The sequence below is a fragment of the Mustela erminea genome, chromosome 11, assembly GCF_009829155.1.
Source record: "Mustela erminea isolate mMusErm1 chromosome 11, mMusErm1.Pri, whole genome shotgun sequence".
Taxonomy (NCBI): Eukaryota; Metazoa; Chordata; class Mammalia; order Carnivora; family Mustelidae; genus Mustela; species Mustela erminea.
This window is the reverse complement of record NC_045624.1, coordinates 87,750,400-87,774,946: the sequence shown is the minus strand read 5'-3', so window position 1 is coordinate 87,774,946 and position 24,547 is coordinate 87,750,400. Positions and strand designations below refer to the sequence as shown.

Genomic DNA, 24,547 nt, shown 5'->3' with positions numbered 1-24,547 from the left:
GGTATATGAGAATCAGTAGGGTATAAATAGAATAACGGTAGTTGAAAAAGAATAATCCAAAACAGCAATTAATTGCCGTTTTGCTAACGCATCTATTTACATTAACAAAGAAAGAGGGTCGCCTGGTGGCTCAGTTGGTTAAGCCTCTGCCTTGGGCTCCTGTCATGATCTCAGGGTCCTGGGATGGAGCCCTGCATCAGGCTCTCTGCTCAGCGAGGAGCCTGCTCTTCCCCCTCTCTCTCTGCCTGCCTCTCTGCCTGCTTGTGATCTCTCTGTCAAATAAATAAAAAAAAGAAAAATAAAAAAAAGAAAGAGAAAAATTGGAGAAAGAGAATTTTTCTCTAAAAAAAATTATAAAAGTCTGTAATGTATTTTAATAGTGAATAAAAAATTCAGTGTTCTATAAACTCTTCCTGGGCAGGGCAGGTGGAATAAGTATAATTATAAGGATCTACCTTAGGCTGACCCTTGAGCAAAACAGAAAAAAATAAGCCCAGGGTAGGTGAGGACTCGCGTCAGAATGATTGCCATAAATCTGGAATGCTTTACCCAAGGACATTGCCCCCGCACAGAGTACCTTTTTACGAGAAACCGGGACCCCGTCTGCCTCTATCAGCAGCCCACCCCCCTCTCCACCAAAAGACAAAACCATGTGAGTTCTCCACGGGCGGGTCATCCCAGACTAGAGAAACACCGATTGAATAGGAATTGGATCTTTCTGAAAAATCTACTCACTCCACGCTACCCAGGACATCAGTTCTCCCCATTTTCAAAAGCTTTGCCGACTGAAGTGTGCAGCTCGCCTCCTAAGGGAGGCTCTGATCACTGTGACCTGGGCTCCCCACTTTAAATCCGTACACAGCCTTTCTCGCTCGTACCAGAGGCCGCCAAGCTTGTTCTCGAAGCTCAGGGGACAGAAGTACGGGTCTCTTTGTGGGGTACCTTGAAAGAGTGATACATTTACTCCTGTCTGAACAATAAGGAATAGTTCAATAGGAAACACTGCTTTAATCTGTTTATTACAATTCAAAAATCACACATTTAAGGGTAAAGGGCTATCTTCAGGTTTTGATGAGTAATTCTCTCCTTTACAACTTGTTCTTCTGATTGGTCATTTGAGGAGAACTTATGGAACTAAAAACCAAGAAATAAGCGGATCTGTTGATTTCTTTCTTTTCTGTGAATTCAGGAGTGGAACATGTTGGCTGGGTCACTAAACAGAGTTCCCTGAGAAGGTGATTTTAGAATCATTGGTGTGGCTCATTCATTTTATCCTTAATCACACCCTTCCTTGTGATTTATCTTTGTTTACTATTATTATTATTATTATTATTATTATTATTTAAAAGCTATAATTCTAGTAGAGTTAACATACAGTGTTATATTAGTTTCAGGTGCACAATATAGTGATTCAACCATTCTGTACGTTACCCCCTGCTTATCAGGACAAGTGTACTCTTTTTGGTTTTTTTAACAGGGCACGCGAGTTAGGTGGCGAGCAGAGTGGGAGGGAGAGAAAGAATTGTAGGCAGGCTCCACGCCCAGCACAGAGCCCAACACCGGGCTCGATCTCAGCCTCCTGAGCTGAAGTCAAGCGATGAATACTTCACCAATTGAGCCCCCCGGGGTATACTCTTAATCTTAATCCCCATCACCTATTTCCCCCATCCCCCCGCCCATCTCCCCTCTGGCAACCACCAGTTTGTTTTCCCTAGTTAAGAGTCTGTTTTTTGGTTTTTTATTTTGTTTTGTTTCTTAAATTCCACATATGAGTGAGATCATATGGTATTTGTCTCTCTCCATTTACTTGTATTATTTTTAACTCTTAGTTTAGCAAAACAGAATTTCTCTTCGTTATCAAAGCCCACCTCTCCCCCAGAGCTGAGAACTATTTCTGCACATCCTCCCCCGCCCCCCCCCCCCCAACCCCACTGTGTCAGCTTGAGCAAGTGATCAGCAAGTGAGTAAATGAAAATGTCAAAAATGTCAAAACAGTGGTGGTAAACATCAGAGTTGTATTTTCATTCTGGAAACCTCCGGAAGGGCAGCAAGAACTATGGATTTGAAGTGAGAAGACTTGGTTCTGGTCTCGGTGTGGCCCCCAACTGGCTTCGCCCTGCAGGCTGGTAACCGAGAGCCCCTGTAGCCTCGTCCATCAGCACGGAGTTCGGACCGCTGACTTTCGATCCAGTTCTGATCTTCTGTGATTCTGAGTCCTGCACTTCCTAATTTCCTGGCTCCAAATCTTGCTCGCAGTACATCCCATTTCCTGTCTTCCTGAGAAGCCACTCGGCCCCCTGCACACGGCACAGAGGCCCATTCCTCGCGTAGCCATTGGCCCTGACCTTGGCGAGTCAGCTCGCCGCTCTGGGTCTTCTTTGACCAGTCAGCCGTGAGGAGGGTGGAGACGCCTGGCTGCTTCCTGCCTGTCTCGCAGGGGCTGTAAAGGCCAGTCCAATTTCACAAAGGATGAATTCCTGAAAGGAAGACCCTGCCTGGGTAAAATATTTCAATACTTCAGCTGTAATTATTGCCATAATATTCGGGAATCATGAGGAATGAGGAGAGAAGCAGCAGGTGTTAGTATCCTTGTATTTATGGTAATGGAGAGGCAAGAGACCTTAGAAGACAACTAGGGACCCTCTTCATTTACAGATAAAGACACGGAGACTGAGACTGCTCGAGTGGCAGACTCCAGGCCCAGGACTGCAGGGTGGCTGGAGTCAGAGCCTCGGTCCCTGGCTCGCAGCCTAGGGTTCTCCCACTACTTCAAAACAGACGCCCTGGGACCAGCTCTTGGTTTGTAAAACCTACAGCAGATGGTTCTGGGACCGAAGCATGGATGAAGGGTCTGCTCTGACTCAATGAAGAAAAACTACCCAGGAAAGTTCTTGAGTATAGGCAACCTACAAGCACTGGTCAGGCAGAAGTACCCTCAACAATCAGATGGTGCTTGAAAATCCGCTTCTTCCCCAGGCCCCACTTCATCAGAGGACGAGAGTCAGTCTGCATGAGACAGTCTGGCAGCCCATCAGTGTGAGGGAACCCAGAGAAACCCCCAAGAGCCCATTCCCGATCACCAAGTGAACTTGGCTTTCTCCTCCTAGGTCAGGTACCCGGAATAACTTAACTGCCAGAAATGTCTCACTCATGAGAAAAGTCTGATACCCAGCTTGGAGATGGAGGGACAACATGGACTGTCATTTTCAGCTCCCATCTTGTTCATTGTCACGTTCAACCCAGATTTCCAGATCTGTGATGTCTAGTTCTTCCCATCAGGACATCTTTTTTTTGGGGGGGGGGGGATTTTATTTTTTAAGTAATGTCGACCCCCAGGGTGGGGCTTGAACTTACAACCCCAAGATCAAGAGTCGCGTGCCCCACTGACTGAGCCGGGCAGGTGCCCCACATCGGGACGTCTGATGTAATTTTCTTTATTTATTCAGCACTTGAACGAACAACCCCCCCACACACACTGTATGGGGGCCCCAGAGAGCCAGAAGGAACTTAAGATTTCAGAGCCTTTGTCTTTTGGAGGTCCAGGATTCCTTCCTATAATTGTGTACGAAGTTTTCGTGCGTGTGTAAGTGCACGTTTTTCTTGAGAGGGGGTTCCCTAGCGTGGATCAGACCTGTTACCCTGCAACAGTTAAGGACTTTACGACGTGCACCTGTCGTCCTGGTCAGCATCCCCATCCTGCCCAGTGGGTCGAGACCACACGGGCTGACAATGGGAGAACAAGTGAGGCATATCTGCCAAGAACGCTAGTATTTTCTGTAGAACCTCAGGAAGCTGTGCCCGTCCGCCTAGACCCAGCCCCATATCTGTGACTTCTCCCTCAAGCACGGATGTCCTTCTGTGGGTCCGAGGCCAGCAGCTGGGGCCTGGCCCTCAGTGAGCCCTGGAGAGGCCGCAGGGGCACGTGGACAGAAGCCGGGCCACTTCCTGGCATTCAATGACCCTTTCATTCAGCCCTCCTGGTCCTTCTGACCTTCATGCTCCTGCTGGGGGTTGGTGGGGAAGGGGGTCAGGTTCAAGAATTTCCTATTTGTTCTCTTGAGAGCCCTACTCTACCCGCTGCCGAGGGACCTTGTGGCCTCCGAAGAGCTGTCTGGAGATCACTTGGGCTGTATGGTTGCCCCACGGTGTTCTGGGAACACCTGGTTCCCTCTGCTAGTCCTTTGGGGCTGGTTTTGCAGAAAGCAAGCCCGGTGGACGCCTCCTTGAGAAGCCGGGAATTCGTTGAACGTGCCATTTGATAGAAACATTCAAAACGTCGTCACTGCTCGTTGGTGGGATAGGAGCAGATGTCCAGACGGAATCGTAGTCAGAGCTGGGGCTTTGGGGTCCCAACCCTGCAAGATAGACGCTTTTCTCTTTGCCTCTTGTGTATTTGAGTGTGCGTGAGCGTGTGGGGCTCGCCTGCTACCCGTGATGTGCTGAGTTCTCTTCTTTCTTCCTCCGCAGAGAGAAGACACGGGTCAATGTGTAGGCCTTCTCCCTCTCCGGCATCTCCACCCTCCAATTCCAGGACATCGTTAGTACAGGTGAAAACTAAAGCCTGTCTCAGCGGCCAGAACTCTGCCAGCAGCACCTCAAAGCCATTCAAAACGCCCAAAGACAATCTCCTTACCTCCAGCAGCAAACAGCACACGGTCTTTTCTGCAAAAGGATCAAGGGACAAACCATGGTGAGTGTCGGGCGCTGGCAGCCGCAGCAGTCTGTCCCCGCCGCTCGTCTGTCCTGGGTCACCGCAGGAAACGGTGTTTACCCTCTGGCTTTGTTCCTGGGAATGAGGAGGGAAGGGGCAGAAAACCAGAATGACGTGACTGGGGACGAGAAACCTAAATCCCGAGAGGGCCCACGGGGCCTTAAGGCACCACGTGCCTGACAGGGGAAGCCTTTCTGTCCCTGAGAGCTGAGCCAAGCCGTGTCTAAGAACAGGGTGCCAGGGAAGTATTCCTCAGTGAGGCGGTCGTCTCAATTTTCCGCCCCAGTGAAGAGAAGCACTGATGAAAATAATCAAAAGCAGGGACAGTTTGCCCAGCAGGGAGTGAGGCCCTGTGAGGCAGGCCCTCCACCGAGCCGCTCCCGGACAGCAGCCCACAGAGGCAGGTAATGGGGAGCTGACCACTGAAAGGAAAAGAGGAAATCCAAAGAGAACATCACCCCTTTGAGGGGTGGGAGAGGGCTGGTTGCAAGTGACTGTGGAGAATCAGAGGCTCTGGGTTCGTTTTGTTTTGTTTTTATCTCAGTCTTTACCCAAAAGTCAGGGAAGGGTCACCTGTGGAATGGACAGATAGGAATCGAGACATGGAAAGGAGGACAGGAGGCAGGAGGCGAACGTCTTCAAATTCGGACAGCCCCAACGTGAAACACTTAAGGGACTGGCTCTGACCGAGCCTCTAGCCTTCTTGTTCAGGCATCGTGGAGGCAGACGAGGGATAAGTGTGGAGCCTGCCTCATTTGTGTATTTAAAGAGAAAAAGTGTTCTGTTAATTAATGATAGTTAATTACACTTAAGTTCATACCTAGTAAAGCTGTGGACTAAAATCATCCATCAATTAGTTTGTCACTGCTCACTGGAAATTATGATGACTTTGTAAAGAGCTAATTATGCCAGATCAATTAGAGAGCCTCTTGTGATAGAGTGGAAAGGTTTAGACACAGCTGTCAAGGAGGGGAGTTACCTGTCATCCAGGTGGGCCTCCTGGGCAGGCTTTGTTCTCTCGGCTTGTTAGGATCCCGGGGCCATCCTGTAGGAGGATGGAGCAGGTTAGGGAAGGCCCAGCCTGAGAGTGACGGTGGGTGGCCTCTGGCTCCGCTTGCTCAGAGTGAGAGGCTCCCTTGTATCTGTGACCTCAGCAGCCTCAGGTGTCTCGATATAAGCACATGCACGCTCTGGCCATCACTGCCCCTGTACAGATCTCCGCTGGGTGACCCTGGGCAAGTTGTTCCATCCAGTGTGCCTCAGTTTTCTTCATCTGTAAAATGGGGCTACTGAGAGCTCTACCCCGTGGAATTGCTGTGAGGCTCTAGTGAGCTAATTTTTATAAAGGCAGCAAGTGCAATGTCTGGAGAGGAGCACACATTTGACATACTGGGAAGATAATGTTACCATCCTCATTGTCAGCTGCACCAAAGGTCAGAGCTCCTCTAAATGGTGACAAAGTTTGGGAAGTCAAATCTCTCTGCAAAACTAGAGAAATGAAGTTGAAAATGGAAAAGGATAAAGTCCTTTCTTCAGAGTCCAGAGTACTGAGAAACCACCGGAGAGAGCTGGACCAGGGGCCCGGGAGGAAGGAGCCAGAAGGAAAATCGGGGGTCACGGAAGATCATAACATGAACACAATGGACCACAGATGATAGACGTCCCAGCGGCATGAGACATGCTCTAAGACGTCCAAGACGTCTCCTCAGGGAGACCACTGGGTTAGATCAGGCCCCACACTCCATTCAGACTAATGCCACATGCCCTCGTGAAGACTGCTGTGGGCCAGGCCCATCAGCCCAAGCAGGGTAATTCTGGAAGTCTCTGAGAACATTGGCCAGGGCCCACAGAAGAGCAGCCAGAAGGATTGCAAGGAGGGAAATCCTTCTTAGGGAAAAAGCAGCTCCAGACACTAGAGCACTCGTCTTGTGTGAAGAGTGGAAACCTGGCTGGTGATTGCCCACTTTCAAGGAGGCAAACCTGAAGACCAACACGGGGTGGGCAATGCAGGAGGCTTTCTCCCTGGCCTCTAGCCGAGCTATCGGCCCCCAACCCTCCATTGCCAGGAGTGTGTCAGGAAGGCTGGGAAGACTTTTCTTGGAGACTCGGAGGACTCTGCCTTGGTTCTGGCAGGCTTCCCTGGAGAGCAGTGTGAAAGAGCCAGCAGGGAGCTGGGGGCAAGAGAAGCCAGTTCAAATCCGGGCTCAGCCAGGAATGTTCTGTGTGACCTTGAACAAGTCACTTCACTTCTCTGAGTCTCCTTTTCAAGCCTGAGTAGTTTGTGAGTCTAAGTCACAGTCATCTCAAAAATTTTCAAAGCTTCCTCATTGCCTTCTCGACTGAGGATTAGACCCTATACAAACTGGCCCCAAGCTTCCCCACTGTGTCTTTCTTTGGTACCTATCTAGAATATCCATCCATCTGTCGTTACTCAATTTAACATTTAATAAGCACCTACTATAATACTGTGTGCCAATTCTGTAACGAGGCCTATATATTAAGTATATATGGGGGGCCCCTGATGTCCCCTATGGCATCTTTGTGCAAATAGAAAAAAGCTTGGATACAGCCCTGTCCCAGAGTGCATTGTTGGCTAACTGTCTTCATCCCCTACTCACTTCCTCAAGCAGAAATCCTGGTGCAGTGCATAACCTGTACAACTGCACATTGTAGCCTTAGGGATGCAAAATTAAATAAGACAAAGACTCTCAGACTGCCTCAGTGGCTCAGTCATTAAGTATCTGCCTTCAGCTTAGGTCATGATCTCAGGGTCCTGGGATTGAGCCCTGTGTCAGGCACCAAGCTTAGTGGGGAGTCTGCTTCTCCCTCTTCCTCTGCCACTTGCCCCACCCCAGCTTATGTGCTCTTGTGCATGCTCCCTCTCTCTCAAATAAATAAAATCTTAAAAAAAAAAAAAAGACACAGACTCTCTTAGGGAGTCTATAATAAAAAGAGACAGATGCTAACACAGAGTACAACGTGTTAAGAACTAAGATACTGGTAGAACAAAAGATGGGCACCTACCCCAGTCTGAGGACTCAGGAAGGGTTTTTCAGAAGGGGTCACCCTAGAGCTGAATTTGAAGGATAAATAGAAATCATCTAGAAAAAGAAAACTAGATTCAACTGGTGAATGTTTTATCTATTTTACCAACATGTTTTGGGTTTTTTTAAACTTTTTTTTTAAGAAAGTGGGAAGAGGGTCCCAGGCAAAGGGAATGGACGCACAGGGGTATCTGCACGTGGGGAGAGGGGGGAGGTGAACCTGGGCAAGTGGGCAGGGCCATATTATGAAGTTCCGCTCTGTGTGCTAAGTTCAGGGATTTGGACTTCCGGAAGGCTGCCCGGAGCTGCTAAAGGATCAGCTTCTGGGGGCCTGGGCAGCTCCAGTGGTTAAGCCTTCGGCTCCTGATCTTGGCTCAGGTCACGATCTCAGGGTGGTGAGGTCGAGCCTGCGTGGGGCTCTGTGTTGAGCGCAGAGCCTGTTTGGGATTCTCCCTCTCTCTGCCCCTCCCGCGCCCCCCACTACAGCAGCTTTCCGAGGTGGTGGAGCCCCCTGCCGGCCGTATGAAGGATGGCTTGAGGTGCCACTCGTAAAGTAGCAAGAACAGTGAGGGAGCTTTGAATATCCCCGGTGAGGTGCGGGGACATTCTGCACGCAGGCAGCGGTCGCCGGCGTGTGCAGAAGGGGCCAGGTAGGAGAAACAGCGGGCAGAAAACCTCCACAGGACCTCAGCGCTCATTGCACGCGGGGCATGGAGTACGTGAGAAGAGCAGGATGCCGCTGTCCTCCCGGGCCGGTATAGCGGGCTGACTGGTCCTGCTGCTGTCTCTTGAGGAGGATAGGAAGGGCCAGGGTTTAGGGTGGGAAGGAAAGGCGGGATTAAACTGGGAAGTCCATGCGTGTGAAGTCCAGACACCTCGGAGATGTGCAGGTTCCTGTCCAGACCACCGCGATAAAGTAAATAGCGCAGTAAAGCAAGTCCTATGAATTTTGGGTTTCCTGGTGTATATAAAAGTTATGTATACACTACACTGTAATCTGTTAAGTGTGCAACAGCATTGTCTTTAAGAAATAGTGTATTCACCTTACGTATGTATGTATGTATGTATTTTAAAAGATTTTATTTATTTGACAGAGAAAAATACAGCAAGAGAGAGAACACAGCGGGGGAGTGGGAGAGGGGGAAGCAGGCTTCAGGTCAAGCAGGGAGCCCGATGTGGGGCTCGATCCCAGAACCCTGAGATCATGACCTGAGCCAAAGGCAGATGCTTAACTGACTGAGCCTCCCAGGCACCCCACACCTAATTTAAAAATACTTTATTGTGGGGTACCTGGGTGGTTCAGTCGGTTAACCATCTGTCTTGGTCTCAGGCCATGATCCCAGGGTCCTGGGATCAAGCCCCGCATCCAGCTCCCTGCTCAGTTGGGGACCTGCTTCTCCCTCCCCTCCCTGCTCCCTATCTCTGTCTCTCTCTCAAATAAATAAATACATAAATACATAAAACTACTTCATTGCTATGAAAAGTGCTAACCGTCATCTGAGCTTTCGGGGCGTCGTAATGTTTTTGCTGGTAGAAGGTCTTGCTCGTGTGGATGGCTGCTGACTGATGGGGGTGGCGGTTGCTGGAGCCTGGAGTGGCTGTGACAAGTTTTTAAAGTAAGACAACAATGACATTTGCCACATTGGTTGACTTTTCCTTTCAAGAGGGATTTCTTTGTAGCGTACAGTGCTGCTCAAGAGCAGTTTACCCCCAGTCGCCAGAATTCCTTTCAACCCCGGAGACCATCCTCTCAAACACTGCTTTATCCACTATGTACGTATTCTCAATCCTTTGCTGTCGTTTCCACGATCTTCACAGCATCCTCTCCAGGAGTATATTCCATCTCGGGAAACCACTTCCCTGGCTCCTCCATCAGGAGCGACCCCTCCTCTGTTCAAGTTCTAGCACGAGATCGTAACATTCAGCCACGTCTTCAGACTGCACTTCTCACCCTAATTCTCTGGCTGTTTCCACCCTCCCGTAGCTACTTTTCCCACCAGAGCCTCGAACCCCTCTTCATGGCATCTAGAATGGTGAATCCTTCCCAGAAGATTTTTAGTTCATTTGGCCCAGACCCTCAGAGGAATCACAATCGGAGGCAGTTATAGCCTTAAGTGAAAGGTATTTCTTCAGTAGTAAGACTTGAAACTCAAGGTGCTTCCCTGGTCCATGGGCCGCAGAACCAGACGCCATGTTCGCAGGCATGAGAACAACACAAATCGCGGCGTCCTTCTCCATTGGAGCTCGAGTGACCAAGTTCATTGTCAATGAGCAGTCGTATTTTATTTTTTTAAAACTTTATATTTTTTTATTAAAGATTTTGTTTATTTATTTGACAGAGATCACAAGTAGGCAGAGAGAGAGAAGAGGAAGCAGGCTCCTTGCTGAGCAGAGAGTCCCATGCGGGGCTTGATCCCAGGACCCTGGGATCATGACCCAAGCCCAGGGCAGAGGCTTAACCCCCTGAGCCACCCAGGCGCCCCAGCAGTCGTATTTTAAAAGGAATCTTTTTTTTTTTTTTTTTTTTTAATTTTCTGAGCAGTAGGTCTCCACAATGGGCTGAAAAGTTTCAGTAAACCATGTTGTAGACAGATGTGGTGTCAGGTGGGCTTCTGTGTTTCATTTAGAGAGCTATAGGCAGAGTCGATCTAGTGTCATTCTTAAGGGCCCCAGGATTTTTGGACTTGTAAATGAGCATTAGGTAGAACCTGAAGTCCCCAGCTGCCTATCGGGAGAGCTGGCCTGTCCTTTGAAGCTTTAAAGGTAAGCATTGACCTGTCTGTAGCCATGAAAGTCCCAGAAGATGGCATCTTCTCCCAGTAGGAGGCTGTTTCCCCTACACTGAAAACCTCTCGTTCAGTGCAGCCGCCTTCATTCATGATCTGAGCTAGATCTTCTGGAAGAACTTGTTGTAGCTTCTCCATCAGCACCTTCTGCTTCACCTTGCTCTCTTACATTCTAGAGACGCCTTCTTTCCTTAAACCTCATGAACCAACCTCTGCTCGATTCAGACTTGTCTTCTCTTACTTCGTCTCCTCTCTCAGCCTTCAGGGAAGGCAGAGTTAGGGCCTTGCTCTGGATTAGGCTCTGGCTTAAGGGAGAGTTGTGGCTGGTTTGATCTTCTGTCCATATCACTGTCCATATCCATGACCCCTAAAATGTTCTCCATTTATCAGCAGTAAGGCTGTTTGGCTTTCTTATCATTCATGTGTTCTCTGGAGGAGCACTTTTAATTTCCTTCAGTAATTTTTCCTTTGCATTCACAGCTTGGCTATCCGGTGCAAGCTTTTGGCCTGTCTCAGCTTTCAACATGCCTTCCTTGCTACACTAAAGAATTTCTAGCTTTCAGTTTAAAGTGGGAGACAAGTGCCTCTTTTTTCCCCTTGAACACTTACAGGCTGTTGTGGGGTTAGTCACTGGGCTGATCTCAAGACTGTTGTGTCTCGGGGAATGGGGGAGGCCCGAGGAGAGGGAGAGAGCCCGAGAATGGCTGAGAACGGCTGGTCAGGGGAGCCGTCCGAATACGCTTGTTGCTCAGCTGCGTCTGTGGTCTTACACGATGTGGTCTTATATGGATGCGGTTCGCGGCGCCCTGAAGCAATGATTACAACAGTCACATCAAAGATCGCCCATAACAACCATCATAATAATGAAAAGTTTGAACTACTGCAAGAATTACCAAAACGTGTCACAGAGACACAAAGTAAGCAGGTGGCTATTGGGAAAATGGCGCCGAAAGACTTGTTCGACGCAGCGTGTGCGAATCGCGACCAAGCGAAATGCACTAAAACATCCACATAGAGATGTTCAGTTGGTGGCGTTGGATGTGGGGACCCAGAGGTCAGGAGAGCGGCGTGGGCTGGGAATGGAGCTGTGAGAGTCATCAGTGTAGACACAGGCATGGAGGCTGGAGGTACAGATGGGTCCTCCAGGGAAGCTTGTGTGTCTTGAGAGGAGCAGGGGTCAAGGGCAGAGGACGGTGAGGGGGTGGGGGGTGTGCGAGGGAAGAGGGTCTGAGGAGAGAAGGACTGCTGAGCTGAGATTCTTCCTACAGCATCCTGGCCCTTCGTTCCTGATCCAGATCCTCAGCGCCCGCACGGCCTGTCCGCCCGGCCACCTTCTCCGTGAACCCTGTGCCTCACCCGCTTCCTCCCTGCAGGCCCCCGATACGCTGACATCTTTTAATTCCCACAGCACTTCGTGTCTAGCTCTCCTGCAACTCTGTCCAGGGTCTGCTCCAGGTTAGACCTCCTGCCACTCTGCTCCGTAGTGGCTGGGAGGCCAGGCCTCACACTCGGCCAACTTGGTCCCCTTGTCGGTAAATATTTGTTGAATTGAATGAAATTGATCTGACCATTGAAAGGGTTTGTAAGATTTCTGTTCTTGAAGACAGTTAACCTTTTACCTACAACTGTTTGGACTGGCATTCTCCAGTGGAAATATAATGTGTGACACACGTGGAGTGGTAAACTTTCTAGTAGCCACGGTGGAGAAAGTGAAGAGATGATAATTTTTTTTTTTTTTAAGATTTTATTTATTTGAGACAGAGAGGAGGAAACAGGCTCCCTGCTGAGCAGAGAGCCCGATGTGGGGCTCGATCCCAGGACCCTGAGATCATGACCTGAGCCGAAGGCAGAGGCGTAACCCACTAAGCCACCCAGGCACCCCAAAAGATCACAATTTTTAACAGTGTATTTTATTTATCCTAATGTATCCACAATCTTCTAATTTTAACATATCAGTGGGATCATTTTCATTCTTTTTTGTTTTCTCTACCAAGTCTTTGAGAGCCTATATTTTATACTTAACGTACACGGCAATTTGGACAGTGCGTTTTCATCATAAATACTTAACCCTATATTCAGATTTTGTAAACAACTAGAGATTATAAAATATGAATTTGCATACCAGGTTGTTCCAAACACACTGAAGCATTTTCTAATAACTGAATCAAGTTCCTCAGATTGAATAAAATTTAAAATTCAGTTCCTCAGCCCTTTTTAAAGTGCTCTATAATGGGATGCCTGGGTGGCTCAGTGGGTTACACATCTGCCTTCAGCTCAGGTCATGATCCCAGGATCCTGGGATCGATCTCCGCATCGGGCTCCTTGCTCAGAGGGGAGCTTGCTTCCCCCCTGCCTCTGCCGTTCCCCCTGCTTGTGCTCTCTTTCTCTCCCTCTCTCTAACAAATAAAATCTTTTTTTTTTTTTTTTTTTTTTTTTTTAAGTGCTCACTAGCCACAAACAGCTAGTGATTGCTGCATCGCACAGATCTGGGCACCTAGGCCAGGCGACCCTGGGTGGGGTCCTCTGGTTCCTTGATTCACAGGTGCGTGACCGTGGCTCCTGGCGTCTCTGTGACAGCACGCTCCCTGCAGGAGCTGACAGATTTCAAGGTGGAAGGCACGTATGCCCGGCCCGGTTTAGCCAGCTGCCGCTAGGTGTGAGGTGGGAATGGGCCTAGCGGACGCAGGCAGGCCGTGCCAAGGATCCCTTGCCCCGAAGCAGTTCTGCCGCAGCCCCTAAAGGTCAGGAAAGCATAAGGCTTGCATGCAGGTGATGGAGCATGGCCTTTAGATTAGACTTAACAGGAGTTGAGGGGCGCCCTTTTCCAAGTAGCTCAAATCCCCATGTACGGCAATAAAAAACACCACTCCTGAGTTCAGGCTGACCTCCCGGCATCTCACTCGAGGTTAAAGGGCCTGCGGGTGTGTTGTTTTCTCCCTTTTGTGGCTGGGAGGTTAAAAAATAACTCTGCATTAGAAGAAAGGGAGAAAGGGGGCGTCCCTATGCCACCACTCACGGCCACCAGAGCCCCCGTTCAACACCACCCAGAGCCCCCCTCCACCAGTGCCCTGCCCTCAGGGGGCCAGCGGTGGGGGAATACTGTGTCACCTCACCCTCTCGATGTCCACCGAGCCCAGAAAGGCCGAGGGATGGTGGCAAGATGATTCTGTCCCTAGGTGGAAGTCGAGAGGGAATTATGGCTGTTCGGCTCTTTTGAGCTAAAATGAACATTGCAACCTTTACTTCTGAGCCCCCTGCTCAGCCAGGGGGCTCGCCCCGCCTAGTGGACCGGGTCGGCCCGTCTGACTTTCCCTTCTGCTGTCCCTCTGGCCACCCGGGGCCAGGAAGGGAGCCGCGGGGTCACTTACACCTGCAAACCCGTTGGTGTGGGCGGGAGCGGGTGAGGCTTCCCTCCTCGCATAGCTTGTTGCCTTCTTTTGGGCCTGATCCACCCATATGTGTGTGATGAATGCTGAATATGCCCAGCTATTAAAAAATGCAGATGAGCCTGCCGCCCCAGAAAGAGGATGAGCCAGAGCAAGAGAACAGTCAGGAGGCTCCCTAGCCTCCTGGACATGCCTGACAGTGAGGTCGGGGTGACGGGGTCACTGCCCTCCCTTAGGCAGGGCTACTCTGGACACCTAGAATGGGAGGCGTGTCCTCCTGGAGTGGTGGGGGTTCGGGGGTTTGGGGAGTACACGTGCTCTTGAAGCCCTTCCCAGTGTCACATGGAGACGGGGGGATAGCCGAGAGGCCCGGGCCCCACCCCGCGGGAGAAATGAGGCTGGCTTATCTGGTCTTGCCTGGTGTTGGCATGAAGTGGGGGCAGAACCACGGCTTGTTACTAGTGGCTCCCGGAGGACATAGGGACTCATCTCGGGGCTCCCACTCAGGCTGGGAAACCCCAGACATCCAAATGAATGAATGATGCGTGAATGAATGAAGTAGTCCGTGACACAGAGCAGCTCCTTCTACCTCACAGAGATTTTTCTGATGCGAAAGGAAATGACGGGTATAAATAGCCTAACTTTCAAGTTCTTTTTTTTTTTTAATTTAAAAAAAAAATTTTTTTAAGATTTTTATTTATTTATTTATTTGACAGACAGAGATCACAAGCAGGCAGAGAGGCAGGCAGAGAGAGAGGAAGGGAAACAGGCTCCCTACTGAACAGAGAACCCGATGCGGGGCTCGATCCCAGGACCCTGGGATCATGACCCGAGCCGAAGGCAGAGGCTTTAACCCACTGAGCCACCCAGGCGCCCCTACCTTTCAGGTTCTTGATGAGAAATCCAAGTGCCAGTTTCCATCCTGGAATTGTTGTCCCTGTCCCAATTACAAGAGCTAGGAAGGGAGAACTGTGGTTCTGGGATGATAAAAAGGAGAAACCCTTTGCACTCTGGCAAGAAAGGGAAGGTTCTGTGCTTCCCGTACCACTGGCCGGTCTGTCTGTGCCTGTGTCCCGGCGTGCACTTGACCGAGTCAGGAGGGAGCTGAGACGTCGTCGGTACGGCCTTGCACAGAAGTCCCTCCCTAGATCCCACGTCCACATCCAGCCCCTCACACAAGAGATTGGGCGGGGGGGGGGGGCGTTCAAAGGCCAGTTTTTACCACCAGTGGTGCGGGTTTGGGTGGCGAGGGAGGAGGAGTACGACAGAGGGTCAGAGAGGAGAAAGGCAGGGTGGAGAAAAGTAAGACGGTGGAGGTTACCGGAAGGGGCCCCAGAGGGAAGGAGTGAGTGGAAAGGATAGCTGGTGAGAGATTGGGAGGGACAGGCCAGAATATGCAAGCATGGGGGGCGGGGGGAGGATGGTGTCCTTTCCAGGACAGGCAGGCACAGGAACCGAAACATCTCAAAGGCTGCATGGATTTCCAGGTGATTGAGATAAGGACAATGGACAGCTCCTTGTGTATTAGACTCCGCTGACCTTGCCAAGTCACAGAAGAACTCAGAAAAAGGGACCAGAGTCCAGGGGAGGAAACCAGAGATTTGGAGAGCTGGGGCAGGGGAGAACAGTGTGACAGAGCCACAAGGATTCGTGGCCACCGCGTCCTCTGTGTTTGTGCCGTACCTTGTAGCCCCACCCCTTTGAGCCTCTCGCCTGCTCAGTGATGAGAGGAGGAAGCAGGTGCACCCTGATGAAGAGAATGGCCAGAGCGGAAACCCCACCCCTGGACCTCTCACTGCCAGTGCCAAGATCAAGGGCGCCGTCCTTAGAGCTGCCCTTCTCTTTGCTGAATGAAGGCCCTGGGACAACCTTTTTAAGCCCCAGGCCCCTTACCTATCCAGCCGGCCTAAGGGTGACACACATATTCCGTGTTAAAGCATAGCCTCCTGGCCGGCATGTGGCAGTGTCAAGGGACAGTGAGAGGAGTAAGAGGCCAGGGGGAGGGTCGACAAGCCCTCAACCTTTGTCGTCGCTCTGGCACCGGGGAGAGAGAGCTGTGGGCTGGTCCTTACCTAAAGCATTTATTTGTTCTGGTGGAGCTCTGGTTTGATTTTTATCCTGACTTCACCTTTACTGAGAACAGTCATTCATTCATCAACCATGTCTTGTGCCCTTCTGAAGCGCCCAATAATGCATCTGTCCCTGAGATCACTCCAGAGCAATGTATACACTCGGTCAAGGTCCTTGTCCTCAGGCAGCAGCTCATTTTCTGGTCAGGCCACAAACACAGAACTGAGACCTTGACATTTGACATGATGAATGTGGCCCAAACACCTCGGAAGGACCAGACAGTGCTGCGAGAGAAGAGAACACTCCACCCGGATCCCAGCAGATGGAGGAGTGTCCCCCGGAGAAGGGAGGAGGGCACACCTGAGAAAGGCACCGCCCAGCCCACGTAAAGGCCCAGAGCCAGGCCATGCTCACAGCATGTTCAGGGAGCAGTGAGAGCCCCACAAGGTTATGCGGAGGGTTCCCCAGGGCAGGAGCTGTGGTGGACTGGACTGCTCGTGGGGAGCCTGCTACACCTGGAACAGCAGGGTCAGACGTGGCTACCAGTATGCCTGGTAGCCAAGTGGAGGCAGGGGAGAGCCAGGGGGCAGGGTGGCAGTGCTGGTGGTGGGGTTTTCCTCCAGGCTCTGGGGAGAAAGGAGGACAGACAAGGCGGGGACAGGTAGACCCCGCGAGTGACTGAATGTCGTGCAAGACCCAAGGTCTCTAACTGGTTGGTGATGTTGTTCACATGCGGGTTTTTTAAAAAGACAAAGCCTGTTAAATTTGGAACGAAGAATTTCCCACGTGTGCTGTAGGTCCTGTGAAGACTGTAGCGTCAAGGGTTTTAATGAAGTGTGCTCGGTGTTCTGGGTGGAGATGGTTGGGGTGCGGGGCTCGGGGGTGGAGAAGGAAAAAGCAGGGCGAGTGACAACCTCTTGTGAGGTAAGATGCCCCCTGGGACTCCTGTTCTCTGAAGGAAGCTGGGGAGCAGAGGCTGGGACCCCCACAGGTGGCCAAGGATGCTACGCCATTTCCTCGTCCCCTCTTCCTCTCAGGACAAGCTCCCTGAAAGCAGAGGCTGAGACCTGAGGTCAGGGCTTGGCACCCGACCTCCATTGGCAGGGGGACAGAGACTGTTCTGTGAGGACTCCTCTCCCCTCCCCCGGCCAGCCCAGCCGGTGATGGCTCCTGGGCTTGAAAGAGACTAAATGTCTGGGCTGCTCTGGCTCCGGTAGGCGAGGAGCCGCTCCAGGAGCGGGAGCCTCTGACCTCTGGTGGCTGCAGAGGGGAGTGCACCTGCTTGCTGCTCCGGAGCCGAGCCTGTCCCCGGGCTGTCCGGGTGTCTGGAGCTCTGTTCCACTCAGCACCCGTCGCTTCCTCCAGAATCCACTTGCTTCCTGGCGTCTGACATCTCACATTCTGCCCTCCAAGGCTCTGACACCCTTTATGCATTGATGTGAATTTCACTGAGTGTTCATTATAGGGGCCATTGGTTTGGCCCAGGGTTTGTGCCAAACCCCTCCTGGCAGCGCTGCCCAAGGCCGTGCCACTGCTGGCAAGCTGGTCCCAAGTGCACCCCAGAGACAGCCTGTCCAGCATGTGTACCCTACTGTGCCAGGACTGTTTCTTCCTTCTCTATTTTCCTCTCCTCTGGCTTGTCGATTTTTCCTACAGTTTTAGGGCATCATGACTCCCCGGAGTGTCATTTAGTGCCTGTTGATCTCCCAGCAGGTTTGGAGACCACCTCCCGAGCTCCCTGCCCTGGGAAGCCCTGATTAACAAAAATGCTGGAGAGACTAGCAGAGGCTGGTCCTGGGGCCTCCCATTTCCAGGAAATCTGGAGCACCTTAGAAAGGGGCTCATGCAGTTACTTCTCCAGAAGACACACTGTAGAGCCAGAAGGACCCCCCATTGCCTAACATAATTTGGGGTCACAGCACAACGTGTTTACATTAAGAAGGAGGAGGCTGGAGTTTCTGCTCACTCTTCCTCCAGAATGTGTTCTCCAGACAGGAGCTCGGCCCATTAGTCCAGGCTTGGTCTGTGCATGTAAGACCAGGGATGGAGAAGCAGCGGGGAAGACGTCTTCCCTGGCTTTGGTTTTCCTCTTCACTGCACCCGCCCAGAAGTGGTCCTCCACTCTGGGTAAATATGGAAGGTCCACCAGGTCCCAGCCTCTGCTGTCCCTGCCTCTCCCTACCTTATATACTCCCCTCCCTCTGTGGTGGGACCAGAAGGGCAAAGAGGACATACATTTCTGATGAGTTGCACTCCTGATGTATACCCCAGAAGAAAGAGCAGGGTCAGTCGGGAGAGGGGACAGCAGGATCCTCTCTCGCCTTTTTGTTTTCTCTCCAGTTTATTGAAAGCCAACCATGCGCCCACCATTCTACTGTGCACTTCATATGAAAATTCCATGTAATCCCTTCAAATCTCCACCATCATCTTCATCTTACTGATAGTGAAACTGATACTGATAGGGAAACTGAGGCCCAGAGTGGTAAAGTCCTGAGATAAGGTAGGCAAGGCAGCCTCCTATGCCTGAGTGAGTTTTGCCCTTCACGAGGCTGGCCCTTCTGATTCTCTCAAAAGTCCTCAGGGGCTCATGGAGGCCCCAGAATTGGGAAGTCGGATGGCCTACCCTTATGAAACCAGCAGTAGAAAAAGCAGGATCCAGATCTGGGTTCATCTGACTTGAAGCCTGCATTCCTAACCATCAACCTCCATTGTCTTGCGACACCCTCTAGAACAGTGAAAAGGCACAGCCCTTGGAGTCGGCCCTACTCGTGCTCGCTGATTTTATTTCATTTGCCTCCAGCCACTTTTCCAATTCATCAGCTCAGCTTGTTCGTCTCTGCCCCCCCCCCCCCCCGCCCCGTTCCTAACGGGTTTAAGGGAGAGTCCCACACCATTCTTCACGGCGGCTGGTCATCTTTTCCCCCAGTTGACAGATGAGGTGTCGGCCCATCATCCAAGTAACAGATGAAGATGCATTCACCTTCCTGGTGGGTGAGGGGCCCCTCTGAGCTCTTCTCAGGGTGCTGCCCGGGGCTGCATAAGTCGCCGCTAGCTGGTCTTTGCTCTGTTGCCAGGGCCGCTCACCCCCAGTGGCTGTGTGGTCTGACCACATTTTCCCAGTTTACTGAGAGTGGGTTCTATGGGAGCAAATCCAAAGTCGTGCAAAAGGCCAGGAGAGATTAGACACCGTGCCTTCTCTCTGACTGCCAGACCTGACACTCAACCACCAAATAATATTAGATTAATCTGGCTGGTTTTTTATTGACTGTGCCCTGTGGCCAATTATCCTGTTTTCTGTTTGCTTAAGGTGTTTACAGATTGGCCTTCTGAAAGTTTCCCCAATCTTTTCCCAGATTAAAAATGAAAAACAAAAACAAAAAAACCCATTTATTCGTTCGTCGGGATTTCTGCCGTACCTCCTCTATGCGCTATACCATGGGAGGACTTTGTAGCTCTCTTACTTAGGCAGATCCGTAGCGATTGTCTGACTCTTGGCCTTCAGGAACATCCCAGGTATTTTGTCTACTTAAAGAATTTAAATGTGGGGGCGCCTGGGTGGCTCAGTCAATGAAGCATCTGCTTTCGGCTCAGGTCATGATCCCAGGGTCCTGGGATTGAGCCCAGAGTTGGGCTCCTTCTCAGCGGGGAGCCTGCTTCTCCTTTTCCCTTTGCCTGCTGCTCTGCCTACTTGTGCTCACCCTCTGTGTCAAATAAATAAATAAATAAATTTTTAAAGAATTTTTAAGATTTTATTTATTTATTTGACAGACAGAGATCACAAGTAGGCAGAGAGGCAGGCAGAGAGAGAGGAGGAAGCAGGCTCCCTGCCAAGCAGAGAACCCGATGCGGGGCTCGATCCCAGGACTCTGGGATCACGACCTGAGCCGAAGGCAGAGGCTTTAACCCACTGAGCCACCCAGGCGCCCCTTAAAACAGAATTTAAATGTGATGTAAAAAATATCTTGATAGCAGCCCCCCAAAATCACCCAAGAGAGCCAAATAGAATTCCTTCTCTGAGGGTCTTTTAAAATAGAGCAGATCGGGACAGCACGGTGGCTCAGTGGGTTCAGTGTCTGCCTTCAGCTCAGGTCGTGATCCCAGGGTGCTGGGATCGAGTCCCACATCGGGCTCTCTGCTCAGCAGGAAGCCTGCTTCTCCTTCTGCCTGCTCTGCCTGCTGCTCCCCCTGCTTGTGCGCTCTCTCTGACAAATAAAGAAATAAAATCTTTTTAAAAATTTTTAAATTAAAAAAATAATAATAAAATAGAGCAGATCCCCTTTCAGTCGGGATGACTTCAATGCCGTCACTGCTTACAAGGCAGGAGGCTGGGTGGTGTGCAGTAAATCGGAGATCCTTGAAATTCTGCCAGACCAGGAGGACAGGCACAGGGGCCTTTGTCAAAAGAATGGGTGGGAAGAAATCAGACCACTGAGAACTCTCCACCAGACACATAACCCACAGCACAAATACCGTACATCTCTGCAGGCTCCTGCCTGTCAAATCCATCTTTGCCCCGCGCTGGTAAATGGAGCTGGGCTGGCACCAATTTCTGCAGGCCCGAAGGTTTTCCGAACTGTTCTTTTAAGGCTTATCCATTGACGATGAAAGAATAAATCATGGGGTGCATGGGTGGCTCAGTCGGTTAAAGCCTCTGCCTTCGGCTCAGGTCACGATCCCGGGGTCCTGGAATCGAGCCCCGCATCGGGCTCTCTGCTCAGCAGGGAGCCTGCTTCCCTTCCTCTCTCTCTGCCTGCCTCTCTGCCTACTTGTGATCTCGGTCTGTCAAATAAATAAATAAAATCTTTAAAAATAAAAGAATAAATCATGATCCCCAAGCACGGGGAGCAGCCGGAGAGCTCTGGGCCCGAGAGACACAGGCAGCCCTTGGAACAGCGCTGTAAGACACTCCACTTCTGCTCATTTGCAGACGTCACTGGGCAGCAAGAGGAACCCACTCGGTGCCACGAGAACCATTTTTCTTAGAGCCAGAGCACCCTCCTTGGTCCAAAATGATAAATTCAGGCAGGCCCCCCGGGAAGAGGACGTGGCAGCCAAACGGCCCAAACTCAGCAAGGTAGACCTGTCCGCACAGAGCAAGGAGGACGAGGGAGGACTGTTCTCAGCTGCGGGATCCCTTCCCAGACCAGAGACAGAGGGACTGCGGTCACCGGGAGCAGGCGACTCCCAGGGTGTTCGACACAGCAGGGAAACAAGCTGCCACCCTGGGATCCCGGAAAGAGTTCATCTCAACGGAATAAAACAGGATTATGAAAGCAACCGGGGCCGAGCGTGGACTCCTCTCTCCCTTTCAGACACGGCTCCGCGGAGAAAGGCCAACAGCAAGGTGACCTGTGTGTCTGCCGAATTGGGAGACTCCAGGGGGCGCGTGCGTGCACCCCTCCAGACCGCAAGGACGGGACCTCAGGGGTCACTGCCAGGCTTGTGGATCACCCAAGCACACAGAGTAATGAATCTGCTTAGTCATCCGGGTGTTGCCAGCTCCCCACTCCTCCCAGTGCCAACAGCACACGGAGGTGTTTGAGTTACCCGGATTCCACGCAGGGAGATGCCTGCACCATGAAAGCAGGGGTCAGCATCTTCTGGCTTCTTACCAGTGGAAAGAAATTAAATCTGTTTTTCAGGATCCACTGCCCAGGGCTGGGACTCTGTCTTGGCCAGGGGTGATGGGAGGGGAAGGGGGAGCAGGGAGAGAGGGGACAGTGGGGGAAGGCGGGAGGCGGTTGCCACAGAAGGCTTCCAGACAGCCGCGCTCCCGTGCCCTGGAGTGTAGATACCCGTGGGGATCGACGTGCCCCTGAAGCAGCGGCGGGGGCTCTCCGCACCTTCCTGAGCTCCTAGCTGGAAAAGATGGAGTCTCTGGGATTGGTTTTTCCAAATCAGGTGGTACCATCTTGCCATCATTTCCTCCTTTGTTCATCAGCTTCGGATCTGAGGGCTGTTGTCAACAGTGGTGAAGAAAAGAGACTAAATATTCCACTGGACGGACGGCTGACATTTATCCTGGGGAATGAGGTTGGCAAGGAGCAAATGGGAAAGCTTTTCACCTCTGTCTGTCTGTCTCTGATTCTTATTTCTTTTGGGGATGGGTTTGATCCTTCCCACCATCACCGAGATGCCTGCTTCCCTGTCGTCTTTTACCTCCCAGCAGAAGTACCGTCTCAGCTCAGACCCAGAGGCAGGTTACCTTAGCAGGTAAGCCCAAAAAGCAGGGCAGAAGGGACACCAAAGATAAAAGTATCCAGGTCACGGCTGCCTGGCTGGCTCAGTCAGAAGGGCACGTAACTCTTGATCTTGGGGTTGTGAGTTCGAGCCCCACATTGAGTATAGAGATTACTTAAAAAGTAAAATCTTAAAAAATAATAATAATAATAAAGTATCCAGGTCAGGTTCCAGGTTTTCCTCCTTCATTTTTTTAAAAGATTTTATTTATTGGAGTGCCTGGGTGGCTCAGTTGTTAAGCATCTGCCTTCGGCTCAGGTTGTGATTCCAGGGTCCTGGGATCGAGTTCTGCATCGGGTTCCCTGCTTTGCGGGAAGCCTGCTTCTCCCTCTCCCACTCCCCTGGTTGTGTTCCCTCTCTTGCTGTGTCTCTCTCTGTCAAATAAATAAAGTAAAATCTCTTTAAAAATTTTTTTAAAATTTATTTGTGGGGGTGACCCAAGCAGGGGGAGTGGCAGGCGGAGGGAGAAGCAGACTCCCCACTGAACAAGGAGCCCAATGCGGGACTCAGTCTCAGGACCCCAGGATCATGACTTGAGCCAAAGGCAGACACTTAACCAACTGAGCCCCCCAGGAGTCCCTTTCCTCCTTCATTCTATATACAGCCATTCTCCATTAGTTACTGGATACCCTTGGAATTCTCACCCAAAACAACTAGAGTCTCCTATCCTCTTCCCGCTGCCAAGATGCAGTGCCCCCCAACCAGCTGGTATCAGAGGCACTTACTCAGCAGCTGAGTCCCTGCTACTCACCCGGTCTGTGGAACCCACTGAAACCCTCTTGATCAGACTTTTTCCCCCAACACCTTCCATTCCAGCACAGGAAAACTCAATCCAGAGAACTTCACGTTAGGCTTCTCGTCTAGTGTGTGATAGGCTTCAATTCCACATCTTGCCCATGGACGCTGGGATCGCAGTCCAGCTGGAGTTCTGGAAGCGTTGGCAGTACCGGGTAGCAGTGAGGCACACTTGTTATATAGCGGAGAAAGTTGCAAATCAGGAGATCGGTCACAGGTATAAGGGGGCCTGGCTCAGGCTCAGTTCCTAACACAGCAGGGCAGAAGCGTGACCAAAGAGGAGTCAGCTGGCACTGTGCTCATGGCTGAATTAAGGAGCCCGTTGGAGCTGGACATTGACTTTAGGGGAGAAATGCAGACTGTACTGTGAGCGTCGGAGGACCATTTGGCTCAGTTTTGAAATTTATTCTGGTTCATACAATCGCTCTGGATTATTCTCTCCCAGTGTCGTATCTTTGTCCGCGGAGATCGCGGTACTCAACATGGGCCCTGGCCATTTTTCATAGAGACTGGAGGCCTTCCCTTTTCTCCTACCAGCTCATGGGACAGGAGCTGGCCTTGAAACCCAAAGGTCCTAGTTTCTTGTCCTGAATATACGATGAAGTACGTCCAAGAAGGCCGCTCAGGAACGGCAGAATCTTCCCACCTGGAATTCCATCAACATTTGAAGTTGAACTTCCTTCTTTAAAAGAAATAAAAATCAACAGATCAGAACCAAGGTGACTAAATCGGCAAGAGCTTTTTAAGCAGCTCTTGGAATGAGTATTTTTAAAGTCAAGATATTGATGTATAATTTAAGTTGCATGAATTTGGGGGCTGGGGAGTTCGACTGTATTTTTAATTGTGGCAAAATACACACATAAGAAAATTTACCGTCCTGGGCACCTGGGTGGCTCAGTCAGTTAAGCATCCGACTCTTGATTTTGGCTCCCGGTCACGATCTCAGGGTCGCGAGATTGAGCCCCACGTCAGGCTCTGCACTTGGCGGGAGTCTGCTTGAGATTGTCTCTCTCCCTTTCCCTCTGCTCCTCCACCATACCCTCCACCCCACTGTTTGCACACACACATGCACACTCACTCTCTTAAAAAAGGGGGGGGAGCTGCCTGGTGGCTCAGTGGGTTGAACATCCATCTCGGGTCATGTTCTCATAGGTTGTGGGATCAAGTCCTGTGTCTGGCTCCTCGCTCAGTGGGGAATCTGCTTGAGATTCTCTCCCTCTGCCCCCCTCCTCCCTCACTCCTGCATGCTCTCTCTCTCTCTCTCTAAAATAAATAGATCTTTTGGGGCGCCTGTGTGCCTCAGTTAGTTGAGGCACTGCCTTTGGCTCAGGTCATGATCCTAGAGTCCCGGGATAGAGTCCCACGTCGGGCTCCCTGCTCTGCAGGGAGCCTGCTTCTTCTTCTCCCTCTGCCTCTTCCCCTGCTTGCGCTCTGTCTCTGTCAAATAAATAAAATCTTTAAATAAATAAATAAAATAGATCTTTAATAAATTCATTGAATTGAATTTTTTGAAAA

The 24,547-nt window shown here is 50.9% G+C and overlaps 1 protein-coding gene across 13 annotated transcripts in view; it reads left to right on the top strand.

The window, feature by feature from the left end:
• Positions 1-24,547, top strand: part of ATXN7L1 (ataxin 7 like 1) — a 235,357-nt gene that overhangs the window by 177,047 nt on the left and 33,763 nt on the right. For 11 of the 13 annotated variants that reach the window (XM_032305521.1, XM_032305520.1, XM_032305519.1 and 8 more), the window contains one exon: positions 4,468-4,690. In XM_032305521.1, the coding sequence (XP_032161412.1) occupies positions 4,468-4,690 (223 nt within the window). Of the gene's footprint in view, positions 1-1,943; positions 2,500-4,467; positions 4,691-15,899; positions 15,904-23,744; positions 23,752-24,547 lie in introns of those variants that run through there. The other 2 variants (XM_032305531.1, XM_032305533.1) reach the window with 2 other exon arrangements.